The sequence below is a fragment of the Thalassophryne amazonica genome, chromosome 12 (genome assembly GCF_902500255.1).
Source record: "Thalassophryne amazonica chromosome 12, fThaAma1.1, whole genome shotgun sequence".
Classification (NCBI taxonomy): Eukaryota; Metazoa; Chordata; class Actinopteri; order Batrachoidiformes; family Batrachoididae; genus Thalassophryne; species Thalassophryne amazonica.
In genome coordinates, this window is record NC_047114.1 from 92193803 (window position 1) to 92211789 (window position 17987).

General features: G+C 41.4%; 1 protein-coding gene across 1 annotated transcript in view; it reads right to left on the minus strand.

Annotated features, from left to right (window-relative positions):
• LOC117521913 (solute carrier family 22 member 23-like) overlaps positions 1–17987 on the minus strand; it is a 97852-nt gene that overhangs the window by 61609 nt on the left and 18256 nt on the right. Inside the window, exons 2-3 of the mRNA XM_034183279.1 lie at positions 6625–6728; positions 6383–6537 (exon numbers count right to left, since the gene is read on the minus strand). Coding sequence (XP_034039170.1) covers positions 6383–6537; positions 6625–6728 — 259 coding nt within the window. The remainder of the gene's footprint in view (positions 1–6382; positions 6538–6624; positions 6729–17987) is intronic.

A 17987-nucleotide genomic window follows, 5' to 3' on the forward strand; every position in this document is an offset into this window, starting at 1 on the left:
AAAGTCGTGCAAGTGTCAGGGGGCCTAGACTGTCCCTCAGAATACCCAGAGGCACCTGTAGTGTGTCCTTTTTCCACCTACATTCCACCTGTCTCCAGCATTGTCCGAGGGCAGGGGTCGTGACATTTAACCAGGGGTTGGAACTGGATTTAGTGGATCTGTAGCAAAAAGAAGCAACAGAGTCCAGAATTGCTGAGCATGTGGAGTGGAAAGAAGAGAGGGTATTTACTGGGAGTAATGGAGAAAGCAGTCCATTCATGGCATAAAACAGAGTCCATGAAGGCAGCAGCAAATTCTCCCGCCATCAAGGAGGTGACAAAGTGGTGACGAGAGGTGGGAACAAGTGCCTTACCAGCAGATATAGGAGCAGTAAATTTAAAATGAACAGGGAAGTGATGTGAAAGACATGGGCTACCACACATAAAGGCAGAAACAAGGACAGCAGTATAGTGACACAAATCATGTATTCATTTGGAATATCCAAAAACGAGGCCACATGTACAGGCAGGCCCATAAGTATTTGTCATTTGGGCCTCTACACAGCCACAATGGACTTAAAGTGAATCCATGAAGATGTGTTTGTAGACTTTAATTCAAGTTGTTTAACAAAAATATCACATGAACATTTAGGATTTACAGCCTTTTTTATAGACAGCCCGTCCATTTTTAGGGCACCAGTCTGTGGACAAAGTGTCGAAGTGTCTTGTGCAAACACACTGACAGATATCCATAAGCACAGACTTGGAATCAAACTTCCATCTATATATTGAGACTTCAACTCTTATGCAGAATATACATGGTAGTGTCCAGGGTGGCGGGCCTGCTGTACTGGTACTTGACACCACAATGGCAGCAGGAGCAGCCTGTGGGGCCTGAGCGCACACACACCGGGCGCAGGAAGCAGCAAAACACCGGGCGCGCTAAAGATCTGGGTCTGGGATCCAGGTTAAGCACAGAACATAGTTTGCCAGGAGTGGACAATACCAACACTAGAAGCTCCATTTGCAGCTGCAGCAGGTCCCCGTTCCTCCCCCCAAGCTGACGGTGGCGCAACTCATGGTTGCTGCAAGACCTTCACCCACTTGCCTCAATTCGAATAACGGATTTCTTCAAATTTAGTGCACATACACAATGTCAAATGTATATGTGCTGTCTTTAATTCTGATGTGTGCCATTATTTACAGTAAACAAGCAATAATTGTGGACTAATTGATGTCTGGAGTAACTGGAGTGTAAACACAATTTCTCCACTGTGAGATCAATAAAGTATATCTCATATGACTCGCTCATCTTCTCATGTGCTGCAATGACCCAAAGATCACGCATCATCCACAAAGACAGAGTCCATTAACTAATTAATTCCTCCTGACAAAGTCACACAAGTCACTGGCTTCTATGACATTATTTAACACCCAATCCATGCGAGTACTGAATGGAGAAGGATCCAGATGACATAAGTACCACATGTCACAGATTCCACAACACTCAGAGTGCCCATTTATAGGCTGTCTATGATGCCCAGTAACTTATTGGGGATATAACGCAAATGTTCAAATTTAACTGATGTATTTATTTTTTGTATAGTTTCTTTTACCTTGTTTTTATGAACAGCACTTTTTTTTAATTTCTTTTTCCTTTGGTTTGGTATGACATGTTTTTAGACTTTTTACCTACTGATGTTTTAACTCTTCTTGCTTTTTATTTGATCTTGGGGCCATCCTTGTTGTTCTTTTAGCCTTAGCACTGTTGTCATTTTGTCTTGTTCTGTGTTTCTCTGTGTTTACAAAACAAGATGACTCACTCACTGTAAACCAAATTTACCCAAAGGTATAATATAAATTGAATCTTGAGAATGTCCCACTGAACAGCCCAAGAAACCAAATCACACATTTTACGGAAATCAACACAGGCTGAAAAAAAAGCCAATGGTGAGCTTTACACTTATGTTGCAATGACCACCGAACCTTTATTCGGCTGAAGGTCATTGTGTGGAAATATGATAATCGCTGTCAGAGTCTACGGTGTACTATGCCCTTGAAGAGAACTCTTTATTTTTCATTTAGGCATACTGTCATACGCTCTATGAAGCTCACGGAGACAAATTACCTCCCTCCTTGCACAGTGAAGGTTTCAATAATCACGTCTGTGGGAATGTTGTACTAACTGTAAAAGTGGAGGGAATGGTCATTTGATAGTGTCTGGATAATTGGCCTCACTGTTGATGCACATTCTGGTCTCAGTGAGGGATCCTTAAAAGCCTCTTTGGCTGCAGTAATTGACACTGCACAAGTGGAGGGAAGGGATGATGAAGGAAGGGGCCCTCTGCGTCCTTGTCGGTGCAATGTTCTCCACACTGTGTAACCTGAAGGCGGTCACTGCATTCCCTAAAGAGGAGGACTGTTTAGGCCCCTCTCGGGTCATAGCATAGAGGCGAGGCAGTTAAACTAAAAAATAAGATGTCTTGTCGAATTTAAATGAACATGAAAATAATAGCTGGGTTTTTTCCACCCCAATCAGCCCACAGTTTATGGTTCAGTAGATCTACAGGTCCAACTTCTGGCAGATGGTCACAATATTTTACACCGTTTTAACTATTCGCAATTGTGTGTCATGTGACTTTTTATGTCCTAGTTTTACTTTAGTCTTATGCAGTGGAGAACAGATTCTAATATTTTTAACAGCTTTTTGTAAATCGATGTGTTGAACCAGGACTCAAAGTAAATTTGGGCTTTACCGGAATGTTTATAAAAATGCACCTGAGAATTTGAGGTAGAAAAACAATGGGTTGCAGTAATTAATGTGCTGAAGTCACATTTTCTAGAATCGTCTGTAGAAGGAAAATGATCTTGTTGGCTGTATCCAGTGGCTTCACATTTCGAAACATATCGTGACATATCGAGTGTGTGTTTTTGTCTGAGATCCAACAGGAACCGTTTCCAGATGCTGCACAATGGACCAACACAAAGACGACCCACATGTACCACTTTCCTTCTTTTTAGAAAAGTTATTTTGGGTGAATCACTCAAAAAACCGCCACCTTCAGTGCCCACCATTGCAGTGGTCTCCACCGGAAACTAATGCGTGTCGATTCTTACAGAAAAAGTTGTACTTCATTGTGGAAAAATGGTGGTGCATTTATGGAAATGCAAAGCCACTGGATGCAATGATGACTGATCACTTACTGGTTCACAGTCTTTGTATTATTCCTGGTTGACCAGTTTTAGACCCTAGACCTTCTCAATCAGTTTAAAGAATGAGAAAAGAAACTTGGGGCACTTGCTTTCAAAAACAGAAGGTTCCTGGTTCAAGACCACTTGTCCCCATTCTCCATGTGGAGTTACATTAGGAAAGGCATCTGGTGTACAACTTGTGCCAAATCAACATGCAGATCCACATTAGGCCCACTGTGTTGACCCCAAGCTCAAAAAGAGAAAGAAACCAAAATAACTTACTTGAATGAGACTTTTGCAAAAAGTTAATGAATTATGTTACCAATTTATAGTCTCGGAAAAATATACAGTATTTTCCCAGAGTATAAATTGTGGGATTTTTTTGTTGTTTTGTTTGTTTGTTTTTTTTATTTAGTTTGGGAGGCTCTGTGATTTATACAACCCCTGGCAAAAATTATGGAATCACCGGCCTCAGAGGATGTTCATTCAGTTGTTTAATTTTGTAGAAAAAAAGCAGATCACAGACATGACACAAAACTAAAGTCATTTCAAATGGCAACTTTCTGGCTTTAAGAAATCAAGAAAAAAAGATTGTGGCAGTCAGTAACGGTTACTTTTTTAGACCAAGCAGAGGAAAAAAATATGGAATCACTCAATTCTGAGGAAAGAATTATGGAATCACCCTGTAAATTTTCATCCCCAAAACTAACACCTGCATCATATCAGATCTGCTCGTTAGTCTGCATCTAAAAAGGAGTGAACACACCTTGGAGAGCTGTTGCACCAAGTGGACTGACATGAATCATGGCTCCAACACGAGAGATGTCAATTGAAACAAAGGAGAGGATTATCAAACTCTTAAAAGAGAGTAAATCATCACGCAATGTTGCAAAATATGTTGGTTGTTCACAGTCATCTGTGTCTAAACTCTGGACCAAATACAAACAACATGGGAAGGTTGTTAAAGGCAAACATACTGGTAGACCAAGGAAGACGTCAAAGCGTCAAGACAGAAAACTTAAAGCAATATGTCTCAAAAATAGAAAAATGTACAACAAAACAAATGAGGAACGAATGGGAGGAAACTGGAGTCAACGTCTGTGACCGAACTGTAAGAAACCGCCTAAAGGAAATGGGATTTACATACAGAAAAGCTAAACGAAAGGCATCATTAACACCTAAACAGAAAAAAAACAAGGTTACAATGGGCTAAGGAAAAGCAATTGTGGACTGTGGATGACTGGATGAAAGTCATATTCAGTGATGAATCTCAAATCTGCATTGGGCAAGGTGATGATGCTGGAACTTTTGTTTGGTGCCTTTCCAATGAGATTTATAAAGATGACTGCCTGAAGAGAACATGTAAAGTTCCACAGCCATTGATGATATGGTGTTGCATGTCAGGTAAAGGCACTGGGGAGATGGCTGTCATTACATCATCAATAAATGCACAAGTTTATGTTGATATTTTGGACAATTGAAAGGATGTTTGGGGATGATGAAATCATTTTTCAAGATGATAATGCATCTTGCCATAGAGCAAAAACTGCAAAAACATTCCTTGCAAAAAGACACATAGGGTCAATGTCATGGCATAGGGTCAATATCAATGAGCAGATCTGATTTGATGCAGGTGTTAATTTGGGGGATGAAAATTTACAGGGTGATTCCATAATTTTTTCCTCAGAATTGAGTGATTCCATATTGTTTTTCCTCTGCTTGGTCTAAAAAGTAACCGTTACTGACTGCCACAATCTTTTTTTCTTGATTTCTTATAGTGTTTCTTAAAGCCAGAAAGTTGCCATTTGAAATGACTTTAGTTTTGTGTCATGTCTGTGATCTGCTTTTTTTCTACAAAATTAAACAACTGAATGAACATCCTCTGAGGCCGGTGATTCCATAATTTTTGCCAGGGGTTGTACTCCAGTGCAACTTATATATGCACCAAAAAAAATCACGTGTTATTTACAATAGTAACTATAATATCTATAAGACTTTTCCAGGAATCAAAGCACTAAACAAAATATACAAGAATAATAAAAGAATAAATGCCAATAATAAAAAGTACACTACAACAATGCACAAATATCCAAATTAAAGATCTGAAACTATAGAAAAAGGTGCAACTATAATCCAATGAGAGTTACATTATGTTTTTTTTTTTACAGGTGCGATTTACACTCCGGAAAATACAGTATTTATATTTACAAAGTGTATGTCAGTATGAATTGTGGAGCAAGCTTCCTTTTGCAAATGTATCATTAAATTAAATACACCAAATGGAAATGCAATCTCCAAAATGATTTGATACAACAGTAGGTGAGAAATATGTGAGCATTTCTTGAACTGAATTTAGCTGCAGTCTCACAAACGTCACACTGCCCGACAGTCTTAGCTAGCAAGCATACGTCCATGTCATAGTTTCTGTTGCTAAAGCTATCAACTCAATTTATTTATACAGTGCCAAATCAAAACATAAGTCTCCCCACAGTGCTACACAGGGGTAAGATTTAAACCTCACCCAACCCTTGAGCAAACTCATAGGCAACAGTGGTAAAGAAAAACTCCTTCAAAGCATTTATTTATTTGATTATAGGAAGAAACCTGAAGCAGACCAGACTCAATGGGGTGACCATCTGTTTTGGCCATACTAACAAAATAAAACAAAGAACTGTCAATCATGCAGAGACGGAAAGCCCAGTTATCAGAACTGATGGCTCAAAACATCAACCAAGAGGTGAATAGCAGTGTCCTCGTAAAGTGGACAAAAACTGTAGAGTCAGTATTCAGCCACTTATAACAACTGGCTTATTACAGATTATTGAGACTACACTTGCTCAAAAATGTCATTACTTATTAATAAAAAGTCAACACGTCAATGCCAAATTGCTAAAGGTCTATGGCTTGAACGTCAGACTGTGTAGCTGCTCCTTATTTGAACTGCAGTGTAACATGAGCTTATCTCACTTCACAGAGCATCCAACACAAACCAGTTTGGCCTTCAGATTAAGTACACAAACAACTTTTCCAAGTAACAGGCATCACTAGAGCTTGTAAAAAAGGCAACAGTCATCTACAACAATAAGCTGAAATGTTATCTGCATAGAAAGTCAGCTAAAGGCAAAGGTTATCTACAGCAAAAAACTCTTTCTGTATACTATAGCACTTGTGATAAATCCTGAATGGAAAGAGATTTGTGTATAAATACTTACTGAGGACATATAGCGACAGGATGATTCCCGCCAAACAAAAGCCCTCAAAGAAGCGCAGGGTGCTGAACATGGGAAGGTTGACAGAGAAGGCCACAGTCAGTCCAAACATCAGCATGAACAACACTGATACGATCAGCACAGGGTGGCGGCCAAACCTGTTGCGGAAAGTAAAAGGACAGTTACATCGTTTGATGACAAAAATTTACCACTGATTTTGACACAATCCACGTACAAATTCTTACCAGTCAGCAAGGATTCCAAGCACCAGATATCCAAAGATGGATCCCACCAACAGAGAGAACTTTGCAATATGGACTTTCCATGCAGAGTCACAAACCAAACTCCACTGTAAAGACAGAGAAACATTGGAATTAGTGCTGAAACATTCCTGAAAATGCAGACACTAATTGCCGGCCTGCTAACCGTGGATCGAAACCTAGTGAGGACTTGGTGGGGGTTCTGCCTGGAAGAAACTTATAATACGATTTCAGACACCCTTAAAGTGGACCATACAGTTTTTTTTTAAGCATTAGTTGAAAATCTTGCCTGCCTGCCTCATATCCATCATCGCTACAGATCAAAAGATCAAGAGTATTTATTGTCATATGCACAGTGAAAACAGTGTTACACCAAACAATTAAATTCTTACTTTGTTGACGTGTATGACACACTATCATAAATATTTAAAAAGATAAAAATAAAAAAATATATATCAATTGTATACACTTAGCATCAACATAAAAGCAAAAAGTTATAGTATCAAATTGTGATGCAAGAAAACATACTGTAGTAGGCATCTACATTAATACACTTTACTTCAGAGGTTCCGAGTTACATTCTGTAAAGTCTCCAGAGATTAACCTTTGCTAGAGTCTACCTTTTAACTTACTTTATAGTTTAAATGCTGTTAGCTAGCTGAAGCGGACATTCGCCTAACATGAGAAAAGGCCCCAATAGATAATGACCCCTCAATTTCCAATGTATAACTCTTGCTCTGCTGCTAAATGTAGCCCAAACAGTGTCTTTATCCAACATATAATGTAACCTGCAGTGATTGCAGGTGGTTGATGATATTGCACACATCATGCAAAATATTTGAAAAGATAGTGAATGTGAAACATAGGGAAACTGTGACATTTTCAAATGAGACTTCAGAATGCATGATCTGCTAACGCTAACTATAGCCCCTACAATAGTAATAAGTCCCTTCGGCTGCTCCCTTGTTTGCACTCGGGGTCGCCACAGCAAATCCAAGGTGGATCTGCATGTTGATTTGGCACAGGTTTTACGCCGGATGCCCTTCCTGACGCAACTCCACATTACATGGAGAAATGTGGCAGGGGTGGGATTTGAACCCAGAACCTTCCGAACTGAAACCAAGCACATTAACCACTTAGCCACCACCCCTGGTGTAATAATGATTCATTTAACACAGTATTCTGCACAGCGTCTAGCTAGCAGATACTGCACATATCAGATGATGTATTTAGGACAAGATATAGTAAGTCTAAAATAATAATAATTAAAAAAAATCTGTAATATTTGTGAATGTGGTGTTGCTGGAGCAGCTGTTTTGCTAATGCTGACTGTAGCGCTGGCAAAATGTAACTTGAATTGTTTGCAGGTGCTTTCAGTTACTGCATGTATAATGAAGTATTTTGGAGAAAATTTTGAGTGTAAGACATTAAGAAGAAAGAAAAACAACAGTCTCAGTGGGACATTGTTGAGTGTTGTCTGGAAGATAATCTGCTCTGCTAATGCTAACTGTAACCCCTACAAAGTGTTGTAATAATTCTTCTTCTTACTTATAAGGTTTTGAATAATCAGGTCCCATCTTATCTTAGGGACCTTGTAGTACCATATCACCCTAATAGAGCGCTTCGCTCTCAGACTGCAGGCTTACTTGTAGTTCCTAGGGTTTGTAAGAGTAGAATGGGAGGCAGAGCCTTCAGCTTTCAGGCTCCTCTCCTGTGGAACCAGCTCCCAATTCAGATCAGGGAGACAGACACCCTCTCTACTTTTAAGATTAGGCTTAAAACTTTCCTTTTTTCTAAAGCTTATAGTTAGGGCTGGATCAGGTGACCCTGAACCATCCCTTAGTTATGCTGCTATAGACGTAGACTGCTGGGGGGTTCCCATGATGCACTGTTTCTTTCTCTTTTTGCTCTGTATGCACCACTCTGCATTTAATCATTAGTGATCGATCTCTGCTCCCCTCCACAGCATGTCTTTTTCCTGGTTCTCTCCCTCAGCCCCAACCAGTCCCAGCAGAAGACTGCCCCTCCCTGAGCCTGGTTCTGCTGGAGGTTTCTTCCTGTTAAAAGGGAGTTTTTCCTTCCCACTGTAGCCAAGTGCTTGCCCACAGGGGGTCGTTTTGACCGTTGGGGTTTTACATAATTATTGTATGGCCTTGCCTTACAATATAAAGCGCCTTGGGGCAACTGTTTGTTGTGATTTGGCGCTATATAAAAAAAAAATTGATTGAATTGAAATTGATTGATTGAGTCTAAAATAATAATTTTTTTAAAAAAATCTGTGATATTTGTGAATGTGGTGTTGCTGGAGCAGCCGTTTTGCTAATGCTAACTGTAGCACTGACAAAGTGTAACTTGAATTGTTTGCAGGGACTTTCAGTTACTGCATATATAATGAAGTATTTTGGAGGAGATTTTGAGTGTAAAACATTAAGAAGAAGGAAAAAAAACAACCCTGTCTCACTGAGACATTGTTGATTGTTGTCTGGTAGTTAATCTGCTCTGCTAATGCTAACTGTAGTACAAAAACATGAACTGAAATCAGGGCCTTGCAGTTTTTGGACATGTTGCTCCATAATGATTTGAACAACTGTCTGTACAGCTTTTCTACTTGCCCTGGACAATGAGACAAAGATTAATATCGAACCCTGGTGAGTGAGTGAGTGAATGAATGAATGAATGAATGAGTGAGTGAGTGAGTGAATATGAGGCATCACTGCGATCCACTTTGAGCATCTGTTCCCATAAGAAAAAGCATAATAGAAATGTTATCCATCTACCATCAATGAAAATAAATAATCTTTATGAATGTCCAAGTATATATGGACCTTCTACTTCAAGACGTATTAAGTATTTTATGTCTATGCAAATGATACAGATCACAAGACTAATTTACACCAAAAAAGGGAAAAAAGCTTCTTAATCTGTATTTATAGCAATGATTGGTAGCATCAAAAACCACCAATTGTGGCCGCGTAAACCACCACTTTCTTATTGAGTTATTGATTTATGCCTCCTCTGCTGTATGCTGTGGCATGCACTGCTAACAACTGCTCTGCTTCTCCTTCTCCTCTGTCACTGAGACTCGCCTCTTCTGCAGTGGCGGCAGGTTTCCCGGAGTGCAAACCGTTTGTGTGCCTGATTTGCAGGAACCAAGCACTCCCGAATTTTTATTTTTGCTCACTGTAACGTCTTCATGACAAGCAGACTTGCAGCACTAAATGTAAAATCCATTGGACTGTGTGCACTGCTTATACTGGGGGAAGGACGACCTAAAACACGGGTCCCATTGAGATTGAGATCTCTTTTAGAAGGGAGAACTGAACCATTTTTAAGGTTTCCAATTCACCTAACCTGCATGTCTTTAGATGTGGGAGGAAGCTGGAGCACCCAGCGGAAACCCACGCAAACACGGGGAGAACATGCAAACTCCACACAAAGGCCACAGGTGGGAATCGATCCCATGACCTTCTTGCTGTGAGGCAAGAGTACTAATTACAAAGTCACCGTGCTGCCCGAGTAAGTGGAATATCGCTACATAATTCCAACATCATGAGTCGAAACAAAAATTCAAGGTATCTTAATTATAATCTCTGAGCTATGTTTCAAAATATTGCTATATAACTTAACTTAGAATTCCTTATTAGAGTATCTATAAATGACATCACAACAGATCCATTGGACATACCAGTTTCAGATAACTGGATTTCAATTCTGAAAGGTCAATATGACAATTCCAGAAATATGGATTAGAATTCTAATTGATCACATTTTTGGTCATAGCACAGCTCTGACCTCCCAGTGCATAAGTGAACTTAAATGACTTTCTAACAGTGCTGGTAGCTAAATCTAAAGGCTAATTTTTAACCATGTCTGCTGGATGCAGATATGGTTAATTAATGTGACTTCCTCCAAAGAACACAACCAGAGAGGAGATGCTGGAAACAGTGGATGAGCAACTCAAGGAGAAGCTGGCAGTCCTGAACTCCAAGGAGGAGGTTTGACGCTTCTCATATTACAAGAAGGAGCAGGAAGCCAAAGCCCAACGTATGGCGAAGGAGCAGGAAGCCAAAGCCAAACGTATGGCGAAGGAGCAGGAAGCCAAAGCCCAAAGTATGGCGAAGGAGCAGGAAGCCAAAGCCCAAAGTATGGCGAAAGAGCAGGAAGCCAAAGCCCAACGTATGGCGAAAGAGCAGGAAGCCAAAGCCCAACGTATGGCGAAGGAGCAGGAAGCCAAAGCCCAACATATCGAGAAAGACGAGGAAGCCAAAGCCCAAGGTATCAAGAAGGATGGGGAAGCCAAAGCCCAACGTATCGAGAAAGATGAGGAAGCCAAAGCCCAAGGTATCAAGAAGGACGAGGAAACCAAAGCCCAACGTATCGAGAAGGACGAGGAAGCCAAAGCCCAATGTATCGAGACAGACTGCGAAGCCAAAATCCAACACATTGAGAAGGATGAGGAAGCCAAGGCCCAACATATCGAGGAGCAGGAAGCCAAAGCCCAATGTATCGAAAAGGAGCTGGAAGCCAAAACCCCCCCCAAAAAAAGCTTTTCACCGGGGGCTGGAAGCAAGAAATGCTCAGTGAAAAAACAATATTCAAATCAATTCAAATCAAATCAATTTTATTTTTATAGCGCCAAATCACAGCAAACAGTTGCCCCAAGGCGCTTTATATTGTAAGGCAAGGCCATACAATAATTACGGAAAAACCCCAACGGTCAAAACGACCCCCTGTGAGCAAGCACTTGGCAACAGTGGGAAGGATTATTTTGTTTGTTTTATGTAAATGTGAGAATCACAGGCTGTCTCTCCGTTATTTTCAGTAGGAGCTGCTGTGAGCTACGCTCGCTTCCTGATCATGTCGTTCTGGGAGAAAATGAAGTTTGCTCTTTAACGTCTTGATTATTGTTCTTTACAACACTTTTTGTCCTCTTTGTTCCAGACTAATATATATAATATGTCAAATTTGGTTTGCATTTATTAAATTCCACGCAGATTAAACATAGCAGACATAGATTATTTGTTATAATTGTTTTAGCAAGTTTTGAGGGTATCATGCAGCAGTCTCTTATTAACGTGACGAAAAGCATAAAAAAATAAATTTTTGTAGTATAATATTCATTTACAATTGTCATCATGTGGATTCTCTATGTCGTTTAACTGCAGCGACTCTCTGGAGCGCAAGAGATTATGGGATACGTCAATAGGGCGAATGAACACTTTTTATGCCATTTATTAACATGTTATAATGTATCAAATATGTCAGTATAGTATTTCATGTTACTTTTAAGAACTAGCTTTTCTAAGATTGTATTTTTAAAAAATTAAAGGATTCATCATATATATGTTATATGAACTCTAATTATACAGAACTTTGAGAATACAGTTGAGCTCTAAAGTTTACATTACATTTACATTAGAATTTTTTTGGTCATTTTTAAGAGAATATGAATGACTACACAAAACTTTTTTTTTCCACTCATGGTTAGTGGTTGGGTGAAGCCATTTATTGTCAAACAACTGTGTTTCCTCTTTTTAAATCAAAATGACAAGAGAACTACCCAAATGAACCTGATCAAAAGTTAACATACCCCTGTTCTTAATACTGTGTATTGCCCCTTTAACATCAACGACAGCTTGGAGTCTTTTGTCGTAGTTTTGGACGAGGCTCTCTGATGGTAAAGCTGCCACTGAATATGTTTCAGACTTTATTTGCATTAATTACAAAGAAATACAAACAATATGGCACTCTATGGTAAATCTGTGTGGAGTAGACAGTTCTCAAAAAATGAGTGACTGTGTAAAAAGGAGAAGAGTGAGGAAAGCCACCAAGACACCCAGACAACCTAGGAGAAGTTATGGGCTTATGTGGCTGTGATTGGAGAAATTGTGCACAGTGCAAGGCCTCTGTGAACCCCATCCTGACCAGGTCCACATAATCATGGGTACACCGAAATCAAAAGTCTATAACTGCTTTATTATATGGTAAACAAGAAAATTGGGAGTTTGTCAAACATACTAAATCTGAAAAAACAATCTCAAGTTTCAACTCTTTCTTATTACTGTCATACGGCACCAACTGACATCCCATCGATCGACTGGAGACGCCTTTTAAATCTGTGACGAAGAGTCATCAGGCTTGTTTTCTTATAAAGTTCGCCATTCGCCTGTCTAGCTTCCGCATAAAATCGACCGAGTACTCCGTCAAGCATCCGTCTGTCATAAGTTTCAAAGCTGGGCACATGTCCCTTTTCAGTGACATACTTGCAAAACAGGTTGGCTGCTGACTGTGTATTTCTGCGGGTGTTCTTCGCATCTTTTTTGTGTAAAATTTGTTTTAAGTCAGCGACGCTAACAGACGCAAACCTGTCTTCTGCCATCTTGTCAACAAACTGACTGCCGAAGTAGGCATTGTATCGTGTTATCTGATTGGTCGTTATCGATAGAAGGCGTCGCTCGATTAGCTAGTGCTACGTTGCACGGGAGGTGTACTTGACTCCACCAGCGGTCAACTCGGCATGTGGTACAGCTCAGAAAGTGGTGAATGGGCCAATCAGAAGTTGGCAAAATCCCATAAGAGCTGCACAGATAAAACTGCCATGGCATAATTATATAACTCATGCATATTGCACATAACTTAATACACACACCAATACTACACATAACCCTTTTGCACAACAGTCTTGCACAAATCTTCTTCTTCTTCTTCTTTGTCTTTCGGCTGTTCCCGTTAGGGGTCGCCACAGCAGATCAATCGTTTCCATCTCACCCTGTCCTCTGTATCTTCCTCTGTCACACCAACCACCTGCATGTCCTCTCTCAGCACATCCATGAACCTCCTCTTTGGTCTCCCTCTTCTCCTCCTGCCTGGTGGCTCCATCCTCAGCATCCTTCTCCCTATATACCCTGGGTCCCTCCTCTGCACATGTCCAAACCATCTCAATCTCGCCTCTCTGACTTTGTCTCCAAACCGTCCCACCTGAGCTGTCCCTCTGATATGTTCATTCCTAATCTTGTCCATTCTTGTCACTCCCAAAGAGAATCTCAACATCTTCAGCTCTGCCACCTCCAGCTCTGCCTCCTGTCTTTTTTGTTAGTGCCACCATCTCTAAACCATACAACATAGCTGGTCTCACTACTGTTTTGTAAACTTTCCCCTTCACTCTTGCAGATATTCTTCGGTCACAAATCACTCCTCCACCCACTCCACCCTGCCTGCACTCTCTTCTTCACCTCTCTACCACACTCTCCATTACTTTGAACAGTTGACCCCAAATATTTAAACTCATCTACTTTCACCACTTCTACTCCTTGTAACTGCACTATTCCACTGGGCTCCCTCTCATTCACACACATGTACTCAGTCTTGCTTCTGCTGACTTTCATTCCCCTTCTCTCCAAAGCATATCTCCACTTCTCCAGACTAGACTCAACTTGCTCTCTACTCTCACTACAGATCACAATGTCATCTGCAAACATCATAGTCCATGGTGACTCCTGTCTGATCTCATCTGTCAACCTGTCCATCACCACTGCAAACAAGAAAGGACTCAGAGCTGATCCTTGGTGTAATCCCACCTCCACCTTGAATGAGTCTGTCATTCCGACTGCGCATCTCACCGCTGTCACACTATTCTTGTACATGTCCTGCACTACCCTAACATACTTCTCTGCCACTCCAGACTTCCTCATACAATACCACAGCTCTTCTCTTGGCACCCTATCATATGCTTTTTCTAAGTCCACAAACACACAATGTAACTCTTTCTGTCCTTCTCTGTACTTTTCCAACAGTATTCTCAGAGCAAACATTGCATCTGTAGTGCTCTTTCTCGGCATGAAGCCATATTGCTGCTCACAGATCTTCACCTGTTTTCTAAGCCTAGCTTCTACTACTCTTTCCCATAACTTAATGCTGTGGCTGATCAGCTTTATGCCTCTGTAGTTACTGCAGCTCTGCACATCACCCTTGTTCTTGAAAATAGGAACCAGTACACTTCGTCTCCACTCCTCAGGCATCCTCTCACTTTCCAAGATTTTATTAAACAATCTGGTTAGAAACTCTACTGCCATCTCTCCTAGACATTTCCATGCCTCCATTGGAATGTCACCTGGACCAACTGCCTTTCCACTCTTCATCCTCTTCATAGCAGCCCTCACTTCTTCCTTGCTAATCTCTTTTACTTCCTGATTTACTCTCACCACATCATCCAGCCTTTTCTCTCGCTCATTTTCTTTATTCATCAACATTCAAAATATTCCCTCCACCTTCTCAGCACACACTCCTCACTTGTCAGCACATTACCATGTGCATCTTTTACCACCCTAACCTGCTGCACATCCTTTCCAGCTCTGTCCCTTTGTCTGGCCAATCTGTACAAGTCCTTTTCTCCTTCCTTACTATTCAACTTCTTGTACAGCTCGCAATATGCCTTTTCCTTTGCTTTTGCCACTTCTCTTCTCGCCTTACGCCGCATCTCCTTGTACTCCTGTCTACTTTCTTCATCTCTCCGACTATCCCAAAACTTTTTCGCCAACCTCTTTCTCCTTATGCTTTCCTGGACCTCTTCATTCCACCACCAAGTCTCCTTGTCTTCCTTCCACTGTCCAGATGTCATACCCAGTACTGCCCTAGCTGTCTCCCTCACCACATGTGCAGTACTTTTCCAGTTGTCCAAAATTGCTTCCCCTCCAACTAGTGAATCTCTCACCTGCTCGCTAAATTTCACACAACAGTCTTCCTCCTTCAGCTTCCACCATCTGATCCTTTGTTGAGCTTTCACTCTCTTCTTCTTCTTTACCTCTAAAGTTATCCTACAAACAACCATCCTATGCTGTCTAGTGACACTCTCTCCTGCTACCACCTTACAGTCTGTGATTTCTTTTAGCTTGCATCTCCTATAAAGAATGTAGTCCACCTGTGTGCACCTTCCTCCACTCTTATATGTTACCCTGTGCTCCTCCCTTTTCTTAAAGTAGGTATTCACCACAGCCATTTCCATCCTTTTTGCAAAATCAACTACCATCTGTCCTTCCCCATTCCTATCCTTGATACCATATCTACCCATTACTTCCTCATCACCTCTGTTCCCTTCACCAACATGCCCATTGAAGTCTGCTCCTATCACCACTCTTTCATGCTTGGGCACACTCTCCACCACCTCATCTAACACACTCCAGAAATCTTCTTTCTCCTTCATCTCACAACCTACCTGTGGGGCATATGCACTGATGATATTCATCATCACCCCTTCAATTTCCAACTTCACACTCATCACCCTTGTCAGACACTCGCTTAACCTCCAACACACTTTTAACATACTCTTCCTTTAAAATGACCCCAACACCATTTCTCTTCCTGTCCTCACCATGGTACAACAACTTGTACCCACTGCCGATGCTCCTGCTCTTGCTTCCCTTCCACTTGGTCTCTTGCACACACAAAATGTCTGCCTTTCTCCTCTCCATCATATCAGCCAGCTCTCTCCCTTTACCAGTCATACTACCAACATTCAAAGTCCTCACTCTCATTTCCACCCTTCTAGTTTTCTTCTTCTCCCGCTGTTCGTGGCAACGTTTTCCTCCTCTTCTTCGTCGTCTTCGCCCAGCAGTAGCCCAATTTCCACCGGCACCCTGTTGGGCAATAGCACCTGTGGCAGACGTTGTTAACCCGGGCCGCGACCGATCCGGTATGGGAATTGGATTCTGAGTCTGCATAGTTGGGTTGGCTTGTTTTACGCCGGATGCCCTTCCTGACGCAACCCTCCTCATTTATCCGGGCTTGGGACCGGCACTCAGAATGTACTGGCTGCACACCCCATGTGGCTGAGTTAACAGTCTTGCACAAATGGTTCGTGCATATTGCACATATCCCTAATACGCATACCCATATTGCACAGCCGTCTCCCACATATGGTTAAAAGGAAAATGATGACAATATACTGAATGACAATGAATAAATAACACTGGATATCAATGCCACCATGACATTAATGCACAATCCTACTACCTATCCCAGGAACCATTATTTAAAACTCTAACTGACGTGGGCACATAAGAGTTCTTAAAGCGAGTCAGTCCACAATGAGGGACTCTGTATCGCCTACCAGACGGTAGGAGTTCATACACAGAGTAGAGGATGTGGGAAGGATCCGACAAAGCTCACTGTGCTTGTTTGAGAACAGACTGTTCATATATGGACTGCAGGGAAGAGTTTCCAGTCCTCCCTACAACTTTTGTGGCAGTCTTCACCAGACGAGCAAGCTTAGATTTTAACTGGACAGAGAGAATACCATACCAAGATGACATCCCATACCGGATAATGCTTTCCAAAACAGCCCAATAAAACAGAAACAAGATGTTCCGATCAACCCCAAACACCCCGAGTCTGTGCAGAAAATATAACCTCTGCTGTAAACCGGAGCATGTGTTTCCCAGCTAAACTGGTTTTCTAAGTAAATGCCTAGATACCTGTAAAAGTTGACCTGATTGATTTCTTTGTCATGGATTACCAGAGGGGTATGATGTTGAGCTTCAAACGAGCTCCTCAGAACACCTACGGGTGACGTCATGGTAGATCTACTATAAACCTTCAGCCTGTTGTAGCAACACAGGCAGAAGGACGTATTTACCACATCCTTCATTTGACTTTCATCACAGCTCGACATTTAGAAGAGAACGTTGAAAGCAAGACGGCACGGTTTAGAAAAACCCATCGAACGTGCGTTATTTACATTTAGTTTAGCCTGTTTGTTCGCTTTGCACTTCCCGTGCTCACGGTTGTGCTGCAGCATGAACATGGGACTGAAATCTGCATTCTGATTTGGTGTGGTAGATACCAGCATTAGATGAACCCTGGGTAATAATGCCATGAAGATGAAAAGTGGAGTTTGAGGGTGCTGTTTTGCACCTACTGCATAACAAATGTATGTCCCTTTAATGCTCTATCTCAGCGCTCCTCACAGTATAAACAGTAAATCTGAGTACTTCCTCTTCTGAGGGCCCCTGACCTCTCATAACCTCTGTTGTCTGGACTCCTGGAGAGAAGGAACGCACCGGGATTACCCAGAACCACGCAGCCGTCACATGATCCCGGCATGCGTCACGTTCAGCTTCAGTGCCAGCAGAGAAAAGCACAAAGTTGCATAATTACAGCACACCAAAAATAACAGCGGCGTATAAAAAGGGACACGTCCAGTACACTGTGACAAACTGTCACTGAAATTAAATTCTCAGAGCATGAGTAACAGTTCTGTGAGTGTGCAGAACAGACATCTGTGGGCAACGACAGACAGATGACCAGTGTCATAATTTATGAGATTATCATTGTTCTCCAGTCACAGGACAAGA